At 44.7% G+C, this 21,958-nt stretch overlaps 1 protein-coding gene across 1 annotated transcript in view; it reads right to left on the bottom strand.

The window, feature by feature from the left end:
• The window catches only part of rftn1b (raftlin, lipid raft linker 1b), a 329,875-nt gene extending 318,869 nt beyond the window's left edge, over positions 1–11,006 (bottom strand). Inside the window, exons 1-2 of the mRNA XM_084335672.1 lie at positions 10,912–11,006; positions 670–857 (exon numbers count right to left, since the gene is read on the bottom strand). Of these exons, the coding sequence (XP_084191798.1) occupies positions 670–817 (148 nt within the window). The 5' untranslated portion in view covers positions 818–857; positions 10,912–11,006. The remainder of the gene's footprint in view (positions 1–669; positions 858–10,911) is intronic.
• Positions 11,007–21,958: the final 10,952 nt, after the last annotated feature.

Raw genomic sequence — 21,958 nt, forward strand, 5'->3', positions numbered from 1 at the left:
AGAACATGGACGTATTACAGATGCAGTGCAGCACTAAGATTCAGCCACAGCACAGCGAGGCTGAGTGTGACACGGCGTACCGCTGCATGTCAATGTGGATATGGTTACAACAGTGTAGCTCTGGAGACGCACGCGCAGACCGCAGGTTCTGATACGTAGTGATGCGTTTTCAGGAGGCAACGCGGATGAGGGAACAACCAACATGGATGGTAGAATCATGAGTGTCATCCGACATTGCCCCGGCTGATCGCTGTTATAAGAGAGTGTTTTTGTTGTTAAGAGAACACATATCAGACCCTACTACATGTATCTGGGTTTTTAGCTGTTAGCTAGCCCATAAGCAAATCAAACGCCAATGAGTGAAGATTTAACAGCTTCAGAGAAGAGGCGCTATTATTGCCCAAGGTCAAATACAATGATATTTATTTGTCAAAAAAAAGGTTAACAAATGATGTTTCAGACCTTCATCATGTTTTTAACATTTTGTATAAATCTATCTAATTTAATCTAATCAATATCTACCGGTTATTGATTAGATACCAGCGCCATGCAGAATTGGTGTAATGGTTCTTCAGGTACACTGAGGCATGACACAGCGAAATGTAAAAAGTCCCTTGAGTGATTTACATGCTTGTAACTGTACATCATGCAGGTCAGCAGGAAGCTTACCGTCTTTACCAATCAGGAAGTCCAGGTAACGGTAGGTGTAGGCCACGCCCACTTTGGTTTCCACCTGTAGTCTCTTCAAGGTGGAGTAGATCTTCCCTGGACTCTTTTCATCTGACGCCGGCTTCAGCTTACGCAGCCCGCAGCCCATCGCTCCACTGTGTGTGTGCGTGTGTGTATGTGCACGGACCCTGCCAAAAATATAAGAGAGGGTGAGATGAGGTTATTTGTGTGTGTGTGTTTGTTTGTTTGTTTGTGTTTGTGTGTAAAATGGGATCTAACTCCCAAAGCATAAGGGATGACTGATTGCGGGAAAGATAAATATTTTTATCACACCCACATATACGCACAAACAACCAACTGTGCAACAAACACATAACTTACACACACACACACACACACACACACACACACACACACACACACACACACACACACACACACACACACACACACACACACACACACACACACACACACACACACACACACACACACACACACACACACACACACACACATGTCCGTGGTCCCTCCCTCAGGCTTCAGAGGGAAAACCAATAAAGAGCAGCATGGTGGAAAGCGCCCCCCAAATAAATAAAGAACAGCGTGTAAATGAGCTTGATTTTTCATGGGTTCCTGCACCGTCGTTCCCAGGGGACTGAATTCACGGAGACAACCGCGGAGGAGCGGCGCTGGAAGGGTAGGGGCCTTGAAGAGCTGGTGCCACCGGGCCAAGGCCTCACCGTGTCTGCCCAGCGGCCTGAGCAGCAGGTAATATCCTATTGTTATGTGTCGCTGATTAAACTCGGAGGATGGACATACGGACGGATGGCTGGAGGGATGGATGGACTGATGCATGGCTGGATAGACGGATGGATGACGCCCACCCCCTCCACGCCAACTCGATGAGGAACCTTCTCTATTATGTCCCCTTCTAATTACAGAATGTTACGGGGGGGGGGGGGGGGGGGGGGGGGGGGGGGGGGCCTTGGTGGCAGACGGGAAAATCTGAGCGGTCTGCCATTTCTGGGACAACGGGACAGGAAGAGGGGGGAGGGAGGTGGGGAAGGGGGGTGAGGGGAGGAAACGAGAGAACGGTGCGCTTCGTTAATGAGGTGAGCGGGAAGAATGGAAAAGGTGAGAATCAATCAAGGGGAGAAAGAGGAAATGGGGGCGACTGGTTGGAGATTGTCCGTTAGAGGAGAGACGGGGGGGGGGGGACAGAGCAGAGGTAATGCATGGCAAGTATAGTCTGGAGAGGAGAGAGAGCAGCACAATTAGACTGTTGAATAGAGAGAGGTAAGGAACAAAAGGAGAGAGAGGGAGAGAGAGAGAGAGAGGTACAAGAGATTCATTACTGTTGTCATGAGAGACAGGGTCTCCGATGACACTTACACGAATATCTTTGTTGGACATTATGAATCTCGACCTGCATCGCAGTCACGCCAGCCTCACGACAGCTCCCTGGAACAGCGTGCGAGTTGATGAATGTGTGATTAATGTATAATTAACTCCGGCACCGCTGGCGGGGTCTTCCATACTGGTTGGTGTGAGAAGTGTACTGATGTCCTGAAAGGTTTGTGTGTGTTTGAAGAGGAACATAGCAAGTTGTATCATCCTTTTGTTTTTCAGCATCTGCAAAGTGGTGACTGATAGCTTCCTATTTCCAGAGAGCGCATACCGAGGCAGAACACACAGCGAGAAGCCATATTCCTCATGATTGTGCTCTACTGTACTGCAATTCAAAAGAAAGCATCACAGTTGTTCTGCCTTCGAAGATGATGGGAAATAAGCATTTTTCCCTGGATTCCCACCGTTGCCTACAGTCACTCGTAAAATAGCTTTTTATCATTTTCTCTCCACACCACAGAACAAGCGACAGAGGGAGGGAAATGCCCTGTCATGTACAAGGGGGAGGGGGGGGGGGGGTCGAGGGGAGGCAAACCGGGTGGGAAAGAAAAATGGAGGACCTCATATTGGCATAGCTCCTGGAGACCGGAGGCAAAGGCAAATGGGAGTATTTTTAGAGCTGACAGAGGAAGTGTGAGATGTTTATGATTTTATTTTTATTTTTTATTTATCCCCTGAGCTCTGGGCACCTTCACCCCCACTGTCTCAGTTCCGCTCCTGTATTTTGGAGATTGACAGGTGGGGGAGTTCCAGAGCCCCAACAGGCCCGACAAGCACTCAGAAAACAGGAAGAGGGCCATTGATTTCTCTTTGCTGAATTAGCAACGATCCTCTCGCTGTTTTGCTCTATCTTTTGTCTCGTGTTAATGGCATTTGAGGTTTTTATGCAAGAAGGTGACTCTTAAGTCGAGATCCAATCGAAATACTTTGTTGTGACTGGAATGCACTTAGCAACCAAAACATCCCAAGGCACTTTGTATTGTATTGTACTGTATGTCCAGCCCAAGGCAGGGGAGGTGAGTGGGTTGGCACTCACTTTCATATTAGCTCTCTGTCTCACATCTGTCTCATCTACATTCTATTATTGTTATTGTTATTGCCATTTCAACCAAAATCTCATTTGAATTTGATTTAGTGCACCTCGATTTATAGAATAGATTAGAATAGAAATACTTTAATCATCCTGAGGGAAATTTGGCACTACAAATAGCTCACAGTAAACATTTAGGCAGACAAAACAATTTGCCTAAGAGCCTTAGAATAAAGAATAAAATAAGCCTAAGAATAAAATAATAATAAAATATCGTCCGGGATTTACATTTCCTATGTTATGTATATACATTCTAATATAAAATATACAGTAAAAATATACAGAAATCTATAGTAAGTGTACAGTAAGTGTAATATTGAACAATGTTGTTTTAAAAGTAAAAGTCCAGGAAGATGGTAACTCTCACCCTGTGCTCAGTGATGCAGTGAGGCACAGTGATGCATTGTAAAGTCTGATGGCTGTCGGAATGAAGGACTTCCTGTGCCGTTCAGTGCTACATCTTGGGAGTCTTAGTCTAACACTGAACGTGCTCCTTCTTTCAGCCAACTCTCCGCCACCGCTAGAGAGTCCAGCTCCACCCCTACCACGTTACTGGCCTTTCTGACCAGCTTGTCCAGCCTGTTTGTGTCCCCCGCTCTCAGTCCGCTGCCCCAGCAGGTCACAGCGTGCAAGAAGGCGCCCGCCACCACAGACTCATAAAACATCCTCAACATCCTTGTACAGACGTTGAAGGATCTCAGCCTTCTGAGGAAGTAGAGTCAGCCCTTCTTGTAGAGTGCCTCTGCGTGTTTTGACCCATTCAGTTTGTTGTCGATGTGGACTCCGAGGTATTTGTAGTCCTCAACCATGTCCACATCGATCCCCCTGATGGAAACGGGGGTCACAGGTGTACTCCTCCCCAGATCCATAGCCAGTTCCCTGGTCTTCGTCACATTTAGCTGGAGGTGGTTCTTATCGCACCATGTGACAAAGTCTGCTACCAGTTCCCGGTATTCCTCCTCATCACCGTCCTTTATACATCCCACTATCGCAGCGTCATCAGAAACTTCTGAAGGTGGCAGGACTCTGACTGATAGTGGAAGTCATTGGTGTGTAGACGGTGAAGAGGAAGGGAGAGAGGACTGTCCCCTGCGGGGCCCCAGTGTTGCTGACCAGTCTGTTTGACACACAGCCTTGTAGGCGCACATACTGTGGTCTGCCCGTCAGATAGTCAACAACCAAGGACACCAGGGGCCTCTACCGGCATCGCCTCCAACTTCTCACCCAGCAGCCCAGGCTGGTATCAAAAGCACTGGAGAAGTCAAAGAACATGACTCTCACAGTGCTCGCCAGCTTGTCCAGGTGAGTGTAGGCTCGGTTCAGCAGGTAGATGACAGTGTCCTCTACCCCCAGTCGGGGCTGGTAGGCGAACTGGAGCGGGTCTAGGTGGGGTTTGATCACAGGCGGAGTTGGTCCAGGACCAACCTCTCCATGGTTTTCATAATGGAGTTTTGTACAACAAGACAGCAGGAAGGGTACAACTCTATCAGCTGAGTAACAATGTTCATCAAAGTGTTGAGTGCTACAGTGTAGGTTAGTATATTAGGACAAGTGCATGACAGTAAGGTTAGTTAGGGTTAGATAATAATTTTCTTTTACTTAAATTTTTTTCAGATAATGAAGAAGTCTTTAGTCGACGGCGAAAGATTGGATGGGTTTCAGCTGTCCAAACTGTGGTGGGAAGTTCGTTCCACCATTGTGGGGCAAGGACCGTAGGCCGGTAGTCCTTGGACGTGCTGGGACGCGAGCACTTAGGGACATAACAGACAATATCATAATATCACACGTACAAAACAAAAACTGTAAAAAGCGTAAAGGAACTGAAGGAAACATAATCACAAAGTGATATAAAGTGCAAGGTGCTACTATCGCTGTCACCCTAAACTGAGTGAGTTCCCGCAGGCCAGGTGCTACGCTCCTAAACCTTCTGATTATAGCGTAGACACTCCATAGCCTTTTCCCCAGAGGGAAGACTGTGTGGAGCAAACTGACGGTTTGCTGGGTGAGAGGGGTCAGAGGAGAGCTCTGCGTCGGAGACGTGTTCAGAAAATGGAAGAGGCACAGCGGCGGAGGTCACACCCAATTATCTTGGCAGAAACACAGACCACCTTCCCCCAGCCGCTTCCTCCAGACGGGAGACTGATCACCAGGGTTGTTGGTCGTTGTTACCTCTGCTAACTCATTGTACCGTCTAGTACGTCTATCTGGTAATCATCATCTGCCTTCCTCTGCACCCTTAGCATACCTGACCATCCCGGAAGGGTGATATCTCTCTTTAAATACCCCTTCCCAAGGTTCCTTCCAATTATTTTCTATTAAAAGGAACACGTCAACATCATGGGACATGCGCTTACCGTCTTCTCCAGATTCAGACGAGAAGAGAGATACCAATTTCCTCTTTGGAAATTCCGTTTGGTAGAAAGCTATCCGCCTAGCTTAGCACAAATTAATGGGACCACTAACTAGCCTAGCAAAAAAAAAGCTTGTTTTTGGTTGGTAGGTTTCTTTACGTTTTTTGAAGTGGAGTTTTTCCCTTGTTGTCTTCACAGCGGGTCCAAGGTTCACTGTGAATTAGAGCTACACAAATCAATTTGACTCAACTTGTGTGTGGCTTCTCCAGTGACTCTATGGTCAAACCAGGCCAAACGGAGAAGTTGCTCAGATGAGGAACTGAAACGTACCGTACAGTCATGCTTTTTCCAGGAACACATACGTCTGAAAGATGATTGCCCACTTTCATCCCCTCATACTGGATGTTGACGATGCAAACTGACCCCACCCCCAACCCCCACTGACATCACAGCAGCAGCGCAGGAGGAAGTGAGGCGGTGATGGGGTTGACATATTTTGCCATGATGTGATCTAATCATACATTTACATTTAGTCATTTAGCTGACTCTTTTATCCAAAGCGACTTACAAGTTCTGTTCGACAAGTCATCAGGAAGGGCACAAATCTATCAGCTGAGTAACAATGTTCATCAAAGTGTTGAGTTCTACAGTGTAGGTTAGTATATTAGGACAAGTGCATGACAATAAGATTAGTTAGGGTTCGATTTCTTTTTTTATTATTATTTTTGTATTATTATTCATTTCAGATAATGGTTGAAGAAGTGTGTCTTCAGAAGGGGCCCCTAAGAGCAGGGCCACACTCCCTATTTGGACTTCCCCCTCCCTCCCTCCCTCCCTCCCTCCCTCCCTCCCTCCCTCCCTCCCTCCCTCCCTCCCTCCCTCCCTCCCTCCCTCCCTCCCTCCCTCCCTCTCTTTATGGCCCTATTTGGACTTCCCCCTCCCTCCCTCCCTCCCTCCCTCCCTCCCTCCCTCCCTCCCTCCCTCCCTCTATCTCTCTCCCTCCTTCCTTCCTTCCATCCTTGGCTCCTCACCTGGGTGGGACAGGGAGCAAGAGGAAGAGCAGGACCCAAGAGAGAGGAAGACAAATGGATGTGGACAGGATGCAAACGTATTGTTGATACGTAGGAAACTGAGGTTGTATGAAAGATACTGAACAACAACATCTCTAACTTACATACCTTCTCTCAGTACCAAGATGAGCGATGAGGGTTAGAATGGCGAGGAGCGGAACAGTAGTGTCCACTTTGAGCTTCTCCAGAGTTTCAACACTCCAGCTGGCGTTGCAGCTCACTGTGGCCTCGGCCAACCCCCCCCCCCCCCCCCTCCACACACACACACACACACACACACACACACACACACACACACACACACACACACACACACACACACACACACACACACACACACACACACACACACACACACACACACACACACACACACACACACACACACACACACACACACACACACACACACACACACACAGTCCAGCGAGTTATTGCCATGGGAACCAACCCCTCCAAGACTATTCCCCTCTCCAGAGAATAATAGACACCAATCTCTCTCCCTCTGTCTCTCTCTCTCTCTCTCTCTCTCGCTCTGAGGACTAAGCTCTTGTGTCTCTCCCGCTCCTCTTCCCTTTTTCACCTCTCAAATCATCTCTAAGACCAGCTCATTAATTTCCTTTCTCTCCTCTCCCTCCTCTCTTCATGTAGACAGATATACAGTAGGTGTCCTCTCTTCATGTAGAGACAGATATACAGTAGGTGTCCTCTCTTCATGTAGACAGATATACAGTAGGTGTCCTCTCTTCATTTAGCAGATATACAGTAGGTGTCCTCTCTTCATGTAGAGACAGATATACAGTAGGTGTCCTCTCTTCATGTAGACAGATATATAGGTGTCCTCTCTTCATGTAGACAGATATACAGTAGGTGTCCTCTATTCATGTAGCAGATATACAGTAGGTGTCCTCTCTTCATGTAGACAGATATATAGGTGTCCTCTCTTCATGTATAATAATAATTTAGGACCTGCTCAGAGGTCATCAATCAGCACACATGCGATGCATGCATGCAATTCGTATCTGCGATTAACCCATCCCGTCGTCCTTCCCCCCCAAGGGCAGCCGGGAGCAGACAGGCGTCAACGTGAGCCGCGCCAGGGGACCAATCCAAGTGCTCCTGTCCGTCTTCGTCAAGGACGCCACAGCGTTAGCGATCTATTGTTGTGCATGTTTTTCCATTGGGTTTATCTTATCGGGGGGGAAACCCTTGCGAGCACGGGGAGAACATGCAAACTTACTCCACACAGAAAGGCCTGGGAGATACCCCACCTGGGTAACTGGCATCATGGAAACCTGGTCCCCAAGCGGGAATCGAACCCTGGACCTTCTTGCTGTGAGGCGACAGTGTTAACCACTACACCACCGTGCCGCGACAGATATACAGTAGGTGTCCTCTCTTCATGTAGCAGATATACAGTAGGTGTCCTCTCCTCTTTTTCTTCTGCATGAGCTTGATATATCTCATTCATAATCCAGCCTCCTGGCATACAGTAACACTCACTGCGCTGAAGTAAAAACACAAAACATTTTCTGAACCCGTCAAACGCATGAACACTAAAATGGATGTTTTCAGGCCACAACCCAAGAAAATAATGGAAATGATTTATTCCAGAGAAAGACAAATACTTGAGTTGAAAATAGAATATGGAATAGAAGATTGCTCTGCTTGACCGTTGCTATTTTTCTCCAACACGGGTGTTTCCGTCAGTGACTCATTGCTTTTCCGTGAACTTGCTCCTGGCAGTCATTTCTTATTAAAGCCAAACGAAGCCAAGTTCCTAGCTTCTCAGACGCCCGATCGACAAGTCGGCATTGAACATCACCCAATCAATACAGCTGCTGTTATCTTGACCACCCATTACAACAGCAGTCAATTTGCCTTCCAGAAATATCAAAGGGTACACCCACTCCCACCCTTGGTTCTTGGCTAAGCCACTAAAAGCCTGGTGGAGTATTGGATCTTGTGTTTCCCTCCTCCTGCCTTGAGGATTCCCCCTTCATATTCTGTCTCAGGTCTGGGGCGACGCCGGGGGCTTGAATAACTTGTTGTCTTCAAAAGCCCGATCACCCTCACCAAAGAGTGAGGAACACAATCTTTGCCCGGGATCTTGTAACAGAGCACATCAAAGGATGAAGATGTGGGTCTTAACACGGGAGCCACCGATCTAGCCGATGTGGCTGTCACGAGACATAAGATTACCCGTCATCTACCTACGCATGTTCACCGTCCAATGACGGAATGGTCATCATATTTGACGATGGTGTGATGCTTGCTGAACCTTTCACCGCAGAATAATGCATTTCATCATGTGTTGGATGAGCGAATAAGGGGCTTGTGTGAGTGCCTCACATGAACGGAATTGTATGTTAGAAAGCATAGAAAGCAATGAATACATTTCAATTAAATATTCAAGGTACAAATATATTCATGGTATAAAACGCGACATACTCTCATGCTATACTACCTTTGACTGCATGTTTAATGCATGCTGGGTTGAGATGAGTACACATTAGGGTTTAAATCAACCAAGGCTTGCCAATTACCTTAATCAAATTTCATGCTGTACAGAGGAACCACTATGCTGGGATCAGGTAGCAAACATAAGTTGATTAAAATGCATCTACAAGACCGGAGCGCACAGAATCAACATGGACTCCACATTCAGAACAGACACATGATGGTTGACTGAAGATGTGAGAATTTGGAATTCAGACTGAAATATCACTGAAATGATAAAACAAACAAACAATCAAATAAACTCAACAAAACAAGCAATGGTGTAACATAAGGGTGCCATAGGTTGTAATTGTACCATTTTGATCATGTAAGAAAATAGTCATGAACAATTTATGCTAACAGTTGCTTCACCTTTTGCCCCCATCTAATGATTTCCTCTCCACCAGCGAGGCATGTGGTACCATATGACAATAGAGACGCCACAAATCATTTCCACATTTCCACTTGGCTAGTTGCACGCCGGTTGCGGCTAGCGTACGGTGCAGTCATTTGGAGTTTCTTCGTGAAAAGTGTTTCCCTCTGTGCTGTGCGCGCAAGCGTGTGTGTTTATGTGAGTCTGCGCATGTGTGTGTTTGTGGGAGTGTGTGTGTCTGAGTAGGTGCGTGTGTGTTTGTGTGTGAGCTCGTGACCCACCAACATTGAAGGGTTAACACAGCCCAGTGCTCACCAGCTTGCCAGCTGGAACTGATTAACAGCAGTTCACTCAGACAGCACTCTCTCACACACACACACACGCAACTCTTTTTTCCTCATTCCCACTCTCCCTCGTTCATTCTCCCTGCCTGTCAGCTTTCCTCCCGACCCCCCTCTCTTTCTCGCTCTCTCTCCTTCCCTCTCTCTCTTTCTCGTGCCCTCATCTCCCTTCTCCCTGACATCTCCACCCTCCGCTGCCTCCCCCATCCCTCTACTTGTTTTTCTTTAACCCTCTTCTTCTCATACACTCATGCTTGGACAAACACATGTACTTATACGGCTAACCTCACATACACATGTATGTACGTAAACACACACACACACACACACACACACACACACCACACACACACACACACACACACACACACACACATAACCGCTATACCTAAGCACATTCAAAAAACACACGCACATACACACACACACATACACACACGCGCACATACACACACATAGATACAAAAACACACACTCCCCTTGCTCTGCAGTAGCAGGAGTGTTATGATACAGTGCACATCTTGAAATGCTGTCAGGGGTCAGTGATTGGAGCCAGGTAGACATTTTTGGCATTCTCACTTCACCCTGTACCATCCATCATACATGTGACTTCAAAAACAACCCAGAACCATTGATCTGCATGATGAACGCTCTGATTGTGATTGTGTGTGTGTAGTAAGTGTGTGTGTGTGTGTGTGTGTGTGTGTGCGTGTGTGCGTGCGTGCGCCCATGTGTTGTGTGGTATGGGTGTGGGTGGGGGATTAGCAGTGTGTTGTTGCACATCACACATAAGCCAAACTTGTGGCTTGCGGCGTCTCTTAATGGCTACATGTGGCGTCATTAATGTGTCTCTCAGCAGTTGCGGTAAACAATTTCCATTCAGAAACAACCAAGTCCACAGGAACCACTGGCCAAGGTAATGACTTGTGCTACAACACCAAGCTTTTATTCACATCATATCTCACATTTCAAACATGAAACATAAGCATATCTGTAATACAGATACACTGTACACATGTATACACACATACAGTACATACAGTATATGATACATACATGCATACATACATACAAACACACACACACACACACAGGCCGAACAAACTACCTGTTTCAGAAGCTTTATCGGCGAGTTGGAAACTTCACTGTTGAGATGAGACTGGAGCAGTTCTTCCAACAGACAAACACATTCTACTGACAGGAGACCGTCACAGAACGGGAGTCCGGGCTAGAACCCTCCGCGACAGCTGACCACGCGTGTCCTGTGGAAATGTCTCTAGGAAACAGTGTCTTCTGGCAGGCGGCAGAGAGACAAGGCTGGTCTGGTTAGGGGTCCGCAGCTCCAGCGGTCGCTTCGTCTTTCTCTCGCCAGACTAACCACCTAATGGAGCGCAGGCAGGCAGGCAGGCAGTGCGTTTAGGTCATGCTCAAAGTATGTCTCACTCTCTACCGATGTTCTGCAAGCTCAGGGAAACCACATCCTGTCACACATCTACCTCCCCTCTCTTGCTCTCTAACGCTCTCTCTTGATGTCTGCTGTTCTCTCTCTCTCTCTCTTGCTCCCCTGTGATTGTCTGAGGCGACTGCGAGCGCTCTGACCCAGCCTCCGTTCAGTGTAGCCCCTCCACCCCTCTCTCTCTCTCTCTCTCTCTCTCTTTCTCTTTCTCTCCGGGAGCCGCACCAGTTCCAGTCGACTGACTGAAGAATCCATCTGAGGAGGAGGCTGGGGGAAACACGGGGAGGGAGAGAGAGCGAGAGAGAGAACGAGGAAAAGGGAGGGGGTGGGCAGGGAAATACCAAAGAGGGTGAGCGGTAGAGGTGGGGAAGAGGGGAGGAGAAGGTTGGGTGTTGTTTAAGGAGTGAACAATGAAGAATGAAGAAAGAAAGATGGGCGGACAGAACGACCGAAAGAGGGAACAAGAATCAATAGTTTGAGAAAGGGAGATAAGTTGTCAAAGTGATATAACCTTGTGCCACATAGTCAATAGCTAAGCCATGGCCTGAAGTGAATACTTGTGGGAAAGTCTGAAGCAGCCTAGACTCTGGATGGAGGGGGGGGGGGGGGTTTGGGCGCCCGAGGTCAGTCGACAGTTTCTCATAACTGAAAAACTAAGTGAAGCATTGATATGTTTGCATGTAACTGCACTATAACTGTTCCACAGCAAGATGGTGCTATAGGCGTACACTCAGAAAACGGGGATTGGGGTTAATTAATATTTATTAAATAATTATTAGTAACTTATACATAATAAAAAAGACTGTGCCGTATGCAATCGAATAGGGCTGAATTCAACGAATTTGAACCATTTATGAATTGCATTTTACACATTTTTAGTTGAATAAAATTAGCTGTGATACATTGAGTCGAATTTAATGATATTTTATCAGCAATGTCAGAGATGCAGAAAATTGATAGATTTGACTCATTAGGAGGTCTTTGGTTTTAATCACCTGGCACTTTCGCCCAACTAATGGGACTTTATTTTGACACCACGTGGATGATGCGGCCAATCACATGCAAGGATCATGCCATTATCCAAAGACAGCGAGTGTGGTACATGCAGGGGCCAGGTACACACACATGGACCTCAGGTGAGTAATAATTACCAGTACATTTAATCTGTTGCCTGTTCTCAAGTTAATGCAGTACCACTATGTTTTTATTCATGTAACATTCTGCTAAAAGTAGCCTATTAAGTTTTACATTTCAGGAGAAATCTTTTTTCCGACTGTTGTAGGAGAGTGCATGTAATTCCGACTCTCCCTTCACTATCTTGGTTGGCTAATGCGGTATAGCTAGCAAGCGAGTTACCACGCGCCAAGTCAGGCACCTGCTGTCTACATGGCTTGCATGCTTGCTAGCTAGCCTATACTAGCCAACCAGTTCCTGCTAAAAAGACGCTTGCCTGACATATCGTCATGTAACTCGAGAACCGAGGCATGGAATTGGTCGAGTGAGGTTGCATTAGAACGGCAAAAAATAGATCTTTCGAACAGTATTATATGTTGGGCGAAAAATGCAACCCGAGCCTCTAGACGCTCGCAAAGTGCCGTGACTTGTGTGTGTTCAGCGCACGTTAAGATTAAAACAAGCGAGCCACCACGTGGCAACAGCCAGGCACCTGCTGTCTACATGGCTCGCATGCTAGCTGTTCAGTTCTTGCTAACTAGCTATTGTGCTAGCTAAGCGCAGTAACGTTATCAGGCACACTGTGTAATTTCCCCTTTAATTTAACCCTAACCCAGCGTAGAAGAAATCAAAGCCAGATGGCCCGCTCTATTTGAGGCATCTCATTTGAGTTAAAAGTGCATGCTGATTAGAAATATATTCCTAGTCCATTGTGAAGGACTGCACTGGTGGTTTTGCATATTTAGCTCTTAAATTCAAATGGTTTACTTGATGTGTACTGTCAACTATTTTCTAAATCATATCCGGATCAAGTTCAGAATAATTTTGTGTTTTTATTTATTTCATGGTTATACATTTTTTAGAAATGTTTTTAGAGTACTTGTACCATTTGAGGCTTCAATGCTATGTTCCTTTTTGTCTTTCAGCTCCAGGATGAGTTTCAAAGAATCACAATGGTGCACCTTGAATCACAGTTCATGTCCAAGCTGGATGAATACACTCCCAAGCTGTTGGCCCTCTTCCAGTCCAAGGGTGGCGCCGTGGGGATGAGGTTGAAGGCTATCATATTCTTCAATGCCTTTTCTGTGTGCTAATATTTTCAGGGATGTCGTGGTCAAACTGCTGGAATATCATTGCTTATATGAAATATACAGCAGGTATTGTTAGCTTGTCATTCTCTCTACAACAAAGAGTTGCAGACCTTTTAAATACACAGTTGGCGGCTGGTTAATGTGGGGCACCTGGTTGGAAAATAGTTTTCAAATTGTATTTGGTTAATTTCTGTTTATTTTGAGATGGACTCTTATTTGACCAGCTTATTGAGAACTCCACTGATTTGGATTCATAACAAATTGCAAAGTTTTGGTGCTCGGAGTTCTAATAATAATAATTACTGGACCATGGAAGGTAATTACACACACAACACACGTGTGTGCGTGAGGCGACAAAAAACAAACTCATGCATATATTTTACAATGGTCGATGGGGAATTTTAAGCACATAGAATCTTGTATAAAGTATAGCTATTATAATTACGCCTACCAAATATGCATGGTTTAGTAATAACAATGTTTTGGGGATCATTTCATAATTATGTAAATATGTGAATGTCCCTGAGTTTGGTGACTAGTATGGGGGGTTATGGTGTTGAAAGCTGAACTAGTCAATGAACAGTAAGGAAGTGGGTAATGGCGTCCATAGGCCCACAGTGGATGCAGTTGCTCACATCCTCCACACTGCAATATACTGGAGAATAATGATTATTTGTGACATTTCAGGCTCCAAGCAATCCGAGCATCAACATCACCAGAGATGTTGCCAATCGGGACATGGTGATGTACCTTGGGGAATCTACAGATCAGCTCTTAAAAGAGGTACACAGAATTAAAGGCCTTTACATTTTTCTAACCTACCTTGAGTGAACCTGGATTATTTATGCCATTTTCTTTGGTTTTCTTCCTCTCTTTGATCTCAGGTACACATTCGAAGTCTTCCAGAAACTCTTCCTGGAGCTGGATTGTACAAGGCTGTCTCCAAAAGTGACCAACCTCAAGAATAAGCTACTGGCTTAAGAAAGGTGACCCTTGCAGAGTGAAAGGGAAAAGTCACTGTCAAAAATAACATTGTTTCCTTCCAGTTTTGGTTAAATGTGAGATCCGGTTACTGTAAATAGTTGTTTCATCTCAGATTTGTCCAAATAGCCATACTCATTTGAGCGGAGATGCTTCATGGTTTTAAATATTGGCACAGAACAGTTCGTTTATCATGTGCACCGCTCTATCTATCCGATCTCATCTCTCGATACTCGCCCGCTTGTGCTCTGCGCTCACAAAATGCGGGGCTTCTATCGATTCCTAGGGTTAAAAAGAAATCCGCCGGCCACAGAGCCTTTGTCTACCGCGCTCCCTACCTGTGGAACAAATTACCTGACGTCGTCAGGGGTGCCTGCTCTGTCGAAGCTTTTAAATCCCTGTTTAAGACCCATCTTTTCTCTCTCTTCTTCAACCTACCCTGATCTCACCTGGTCGGGGACTGACCCTTAGATTAATCTGTCTAGTTTAGTTAGGATGTCTATTTAACCTCTGTCTCTGTCTCAACCGGTCCCATGGAACAGCTTCATACCGTCTTCTGTCTGGCCTGCAGTGCTGAACCTTCTGAGTGACTTCTCCTGCCCCCATGGGGCATACGGCCCTGAGCTATTGTCTTGTATCTCATCCTGTATCCATACGCCTGCTGTAGAAGCAGAAACCGACTTGGTGGATTTGTATTGTTAGAATATTAGAATTCATATTGTTTAGACTAGGTGTCGTATTTATGTTGAACTCTAGGGGGCACCCCACCTACTATAAGTAACCTAGCTGATTACTGTAATTCATGCACCTGTTATGGAGATTCATTTTCCTACCTGTTTCACTGTTTGGAACTGATAGACAGAGCAACTGACAACTGCTCTAATTGAACCATTTATTCATTCTTCTTTGGACAATAAAACCCTGTAAACCGTACCAGCCGCAACTTGGACATTCTTCTATATTTACATCACAAACTTTGTTACTGAGTAAAGAACTAATTATGGGTGCATCGTGACGCCTGTCAACACTATCGGGGAGTGACAGTCGGCCACTACAAAGTAGGAAAAACGAATCTCCATAACAGGTGCATGAATTACAGTAATCAGCTAGGTTACTTATAGTAGGTGGGGTGCCCCCTAGAGTTAAACATAAATAAAAAAAACATCAATTCTGAAGCAGGCACCAGCATAGCCCACTGATCGGTCGTTCCAACGTGCTAGTTCTTTATCAGGGTCAACAGGACTATCTGCGGTAAGTCGGTCAGGAAGTCTCAGCCGGCTTTCCCAGGTTTCCCTGCTCCGTCTTCGCTTATAATTTTTTCTCTTGGAAACTGGCATGATTGCAAGTGTTTAGCCATCACCGGCCCCGTTAACACCATGGGCTTCCAGAGAAACCATTCCACTGCCGGTTGATATACCCGTTTCAACCGTCTTTTGTCCTTTATCCTCTTCATCTTCATCAGATAGATTATATAATTGCTCTCTTATTTTTCCTTTGTCATGGTGTTCAATTGAACATGCCTCCTTTTCTTGACCATGTGTTTTTTCGTCTGAATTCAAGACTTATTTAACAAATGTGTCTATAAGCTTCTTCAGGTGGCTGGTTTTCCATTTATTTGTCTTTGTTTTCATTGTCGGAGGCTCCTATAGTGATGTCAAAACTCTTGCTCTGTGTCTCGTATTCTTTTGAAGTTGTATCATCTTTCTTAGATGTTCTGTCTTTCTTCCCTCTCTGAGACTCAGTGGTCAGAGAATCATCTATTGGCTCATCCTCCACAGAATCTACAATCTGATATGAATCCCACACTTCTTCTGATGCTTCTATCTTGGTTCTGCTCTTTCCCGTTGGCTTGTCATCTCCTCCAACACTCTTATCCTCAGCAGGTCTTTGCAGAGTAGAGCTACGTTTTTGGAGATGCACTTCTATGCTGCCGTCTTTCTCCTCTTCAGGACGGTGCCGCTTGGTTAGCCTTTTTGGACTGGCTGTGACTGCTGTTGTCCTGCTTCTTAGAGCTCTTGCTTCAAACATTGGAAGTTCAACAGTGATTTTGTTATGTGCATATTCCTCTTCCTCTGCTTCATTCTCTGAGGAGCTGCAGTCGGGCACATCATCTGGTTCCCCAGTACACTCTTTATCTGTGGAATCATCTGAGGCCTCTCTCTCATCATAATTTTCCTCCTCGTCTTCATCAGGTGTACATGTAGCAGAGTTAATGGTTGGTTTTGCTGGTGTTGTTTCAGGTTCTTCTTCTTGCATTTCATTTGCAGAACTCTCTTCCACAGCTGCAACACTGTATGTCTCCTTTTCAATGTCTGACACAGTGATTTCCTCTGTCACTACTTCTTCTTATGTGGAAACAGACTTTAAACAATCATCTTCATAGAAATTGCTTCGAACAGTGTCAACTGCCTCAGCTGAGAATGCTTCTGTGTCGTCCTCACTCTTGATAGTATTCCACTCTGAAACTTTCTCCATACATGCCGCTGCGATTAGGAGTTGATTTCCAAAGTTTTCTTCAAGCAGTCTTTTGGCTTCGTTGTAACCCTTCTTGTGGTTTGTATACCGACAACTTCTTACAATCTCTTTTGCCTGGCCTTCTGTAAACTGTTCGAGAAAGAAAAGGCGGTCTTTGTAGTTGTCAGTTTTCTCTTCAATTGCATTTCATTTGCAGCACTCTCTTCCACAGCTGCCACACTGTATTTCCCCTTTTCAATGTCTGACACAGTGATTTCCTCTGTCACTGCCTTTTCTTCTGTGGAAACAGACTTTAAACAATCATCTACATTGCTTCGAACAGTGTCAACTGCCTCAGCTGAGAATGCTTCTGTGTTGTCCTCTGCAGACTTTAGTAGGGCATAACTGGTATCCCTTTGCTTAAATGAAAGTGCAAGTTGATAATGTCCATCTCTTTTCACAGCAGAGTTCAACATAATCTCCACAAATCTTTTGTCTTCAACAGACATTTCCTTATTTTCCTCATACTCCTCATCACCATCCTCCCCTTTGTTTTCATCATCGGCGTCCTCTTCTTCATCATTGTTGTCCTTCTCCTCACTGTCCCCATCATCATCATCATCATCGTCGTCTGGTTCATTCTGAGGAAGTCTCTGGGAAGGACCCAGCAGGTCACCCACCACCATCCACTCCCTGGAGGGGACATGAGGCGCGATCACTTTGTCGTCCTCTTCTTCATCATCGACGTCATCATCGACGCTGTCCTCTTCCTCATCGTCCCCATCACCATTGTCCTCTGGTTCATTCTGAGGAAGTCTCTGGGTAGGACCCAGCAGGTCACCTTCAACCCATCCAATCCACTCCTTGGAGGGAACATGAGGCACGATCGCTTTGTTGTCCTCTTTTTCATCGCTGTCCTCTTCTTCATCGCTGTCCTCTTCTTTGGACTCCGACCACGACTTGCGAAGTTCAAGGGGGAGTTTCCGTATTTTGTGCTTGCACTCTTTGGAGCTGAAATCAACACAGTGATTAATAAAAACATTATCAGCATCATTATTATGATATTCATTGGCCGGTTGAATGCTGCGCCTCTCAGTCAAGACTCTTATCGATGATGCTTGCTTGGCTGCTTGCTTGGCTTGTCTGTTTTCCAATTCCAATGTTTCACATTTCATATCTCTTTGTTGTTTCTCAAGCTCTTGTTTTTTCTTTAAATTGGCAAAGCGTACCATTAAGCTTGGCTTTTCAGCTTCAGCCTCTCTTAGCATAGATGAGGCTGTCTTCATACCTGCATGACTGGTTGGCCTCTTTCTCATCTTGGCTTCAGACATTTTGTTATTTATTCTTTGTCTGTTTTCCAATTCTAATGTTTCATATTTCAAATCTCTTTGTTGTTTCTCAATGCTGGTTTATAATTCATATTTCAAATATCTTTCTTCAGCTTGTAGTTGAGCCTCCTTGCATCGTTTTTGTGCTAACCAGTCTGCTTCTTCCTGCTCAAGAGCTAACCTTTCATTTAAAGCGGTGGCCTTTACTTGAAGAGCCGCACGCTCCATTTCTGCATTCAGTCTGATTGCGTTTGTTGAGCAAGAGCTTTCAAGTTTCAAGTTTCTTTATTAGTTGTCATACAGAAGTACAGAATACTTTTGTATTTTTTTTTTTTATTTTTTTTTAAACAAACATATAAACAAACATGACAACACTCGATAAGATATACAAGCATTAATTAATAGTGCATATCCAATGAAATCACCATTTAGTTAAATGTCTTATACAGGATATACCCCTAATACCTGCTATCTAGTACCCTACACACATATGCTCTAGCTTGTACCCCCCCCTCCCGGACCCCCCATTGGATAATCCATCCATTATAACTTGTTCCTACCAGACACTACCTTTATATGCTAGCTTTTATTCTCTCCACCACTTCTAACCACATTGTCATTTTGGATTCATTGAGACCCAAAATTCTTGCTGTAGATATTTCTTGATAAATCACATCGAGATATGTAAGAATCCAGACCTTCCGGCTCATTTTTTCCGGTTGAAACCATCGTGATGCTATCAGCTTTTTAGCCACTGTGATACCAGATAAAACCAATCTCTTTAGCTGTGGATGTACTGCACACTCAAATACATCATTCAGCAGTAATACAGAGGGGTGTACAGGTATATTCAGAGTTAAGAGATTTGATAATTGTTGGGTCACTTCTTTCCAGAATATCTTAACTGGTGGGCAGTCCCAGTACATGTGCATAAATGTCCCCTCGTCCCCATTTGTACATAAGGAGCATTTGGGGTCTTGTTTAAGACCCATTTTGTTCAGTCTAATAGGAGTTAAGTATGTCCTGTGAATATAGTTAAGATTGATTTGTTGATGGTCTGGGTTCCTTGATGCAAGTCGAACATTTGCCCAGGCTTCTTGCCAGTCAAAATCTATCTCCAGGTCTGGTATCCCTCCTCCAGACTGAGTCTAGATGGAGGGTTTCATATGAGGATGTTAGTAATTGATGATAAAAATCTGAAACAAAACCTCTCGATGTCTCTCTTTCGTAGAAGAATTTGTGGTATCTGTGGTGTATAATTGGTATCCTTAATGGAACACTGTGAGCCTTCAAACATGCCAATAACTGTGCGTAAAAATAATATGTGGACTTGGGTGAGATAAAAAAATGTGCGTATTTCATCATAACTACAAAAACCCTGTTTGTTGAAAACATCTCCTAATGAGTGTATGCCTTGCTTTTCCCATCTAGTGAATCTTATAGGTTGTTTTCCAATCAAGAGTGCATTGTTATTGAATAAGGGAGTATGATTATGCCATTTATGTGGGATAGAATATTTTTTTTGTGTTTCTCGCCATATCCGGATCGCATGAGTAATTATGGGGCCAAATTTCCGTTTGCATTGCTTAATTGATAATTTGGTGTATACTATGTCCTTCAGCCTATGTGGAGCTACTATATTTTCTTCTAAATATCTCCAGGACACTGATGCTTGGGGATCAAACCATGTTGTCAGTGGTCTTAAAGTGTACGCCTTAAAATAGTGGTAGAAATCTGGAAATGCCAGCTCTGTTTCTCTGTGCGGTGGATCTTTTTATACGTGGTGGTTTGTTAATTTAAATTTGTATGTGGAGGAGTGTAATTCTTTCCAGTAACCCTCTGGAGGGGGTAACGGTAGCATTGAGCTGAAGAATTTGATTCTAGGTAGGACGCAGACCAGGCTGCAGAAACAAATTAGTGGGGGGGCATAAAATGTTCTCGGGGGGGCACAATGGTTTTTCAACACAGGTTCCCTTTTATACGTTTCAGCTGGGACAACGGCGCTGTGGCTTGCTTGGCGTTGCCCACGGTGCTGAACTAAACAGCAGAGAGGCAATTGAAAAATCAAATTTCTCTATCTTAAGAACATTCACTTATACAAAAACGGACTGAACGGATATATATAACAGACCTGCTGGGGCAGCGGACTGAGAGCAGGGGACACAGACAGGCTGGATAAGATGGTCAGGAAGGCCAATAGCGTGGTTAGGGTGTAGCTGGACGCCCTAGCGAGGGTGGCGGAGAGGAGGAGCCTTGCTAAGCTCCAGGCCATCAGGGAAAACCCCTCCCACCCACTATACACAGACTTGGCTGACAGGAGGAGCATGTATTGTTATAGGCTCACACTACCTAAATGCAGCACTGAACGGCACAGGAAGTCCTTCATTCCGACAGCCATCAGACTATACAATGCATCACTGTGCCTCACTGCATCACTGAGCAAAGAGTGACAGTTACCATCTTCCTGGACTCTTACTTTTTAAACAGCACTGTGCAATATTACACCTACTGTAGACTTCAGTATATTTTTACTGTATTTATTTACTGTATCTTTTATTCTATTTTTATTCTATTTCATTTTATTCTATTCTTAGGCCATTTGTTTTGTTATTTTTATTCGTGACTTGTTCTGTCTAAATGTTTAATGTTGAGTGATTTGGAGTGTCAAATTTCCCTCAGGATAATACATTTCTATTCTATTCTATTCTATATCTTTGAAAAGTCTCCATTTATTCAACACTTCTGAATTCACTGACAAACTGAACTGAACTGACAAAAATAAAGTGCATAAAAAAGCAAACAAATTCCTCCACAGGCTACTCACCATCATTAGTAGAGCGGCAAGCGGCGTTTGGGGACAGAGTGAAATCTTCTTAAAACACTGCCCCTCCACTCATTCCTGAACTTTTTTGTTAAGTCCTTCTCAAATGCCAACTGAATTAAATTGGCCTTGCGTCGATGAAGCATACTAAGGCGATGTTCTGTAAAGATGTTCTTGAGGGTAGAAAACGAATTCTCACAGAGTGCCGTGCTAGCTTCAGTAGTGTTGTTGTTGACATCAGTGCCCACTAGGGCTAAGCATTTGGATAGTCTACTTTGATTGACAAAAAAAGAAAAAAAAAAAAAAATGTTTTTTTTTCTCAGGGTGGGCACAGCTGACTCAGTGGGCGGGCCAGGCCCCCCAATGCCCGCCCATGGCGCCGGGTCTGGGACGTCCATCTTAACTATTGATACCCGTGCCTGTACTGAGTTTTTAAGTTTTGACCACCTGTCAAGGTCGTATTTGATTTTGTTTTGGATTTTTATGTAATTGTGCTTCACCGTTTGGCTTATGGTAGGGAATATTTCAACTCCCAAACATCTAAAGTGTTTTACCATCGGTATCTCTTCTGGTAGGGTTATATTTCTTTTTGCAGGGGCGTTAAGTGGGAGGAAAACCGACTTCGGCCAATTTATCCTAAATCCCGATAAATCTCCAAAGTCCTCAATCAGCTTGAGAAGATGAGGCAATGCGGTGTTGGGGTTTTGCATGAACAGTATTACGTCGTCCGCATATAAACTAATTTTATGTTGTGTGCCCTTGATTACGATTGGTTCTATGGATTGGGATTGTCTTATATATTGTGCTAAAGGCTCTAATGATAGATCGAACAGTCCGGGACTAAGAGGGCA

Source organism: Notolepis coatsorum (genome assembly GCF_963971535.1).
Source record: "Notolepis coatsorum genome assembly, chromosome: 19".
NCBI lineage: Eukaryota > Metazoa > Chordata > Actinopteri > Aulopiformes > Paralepididae > Notolepis > Notolepis coatsorum.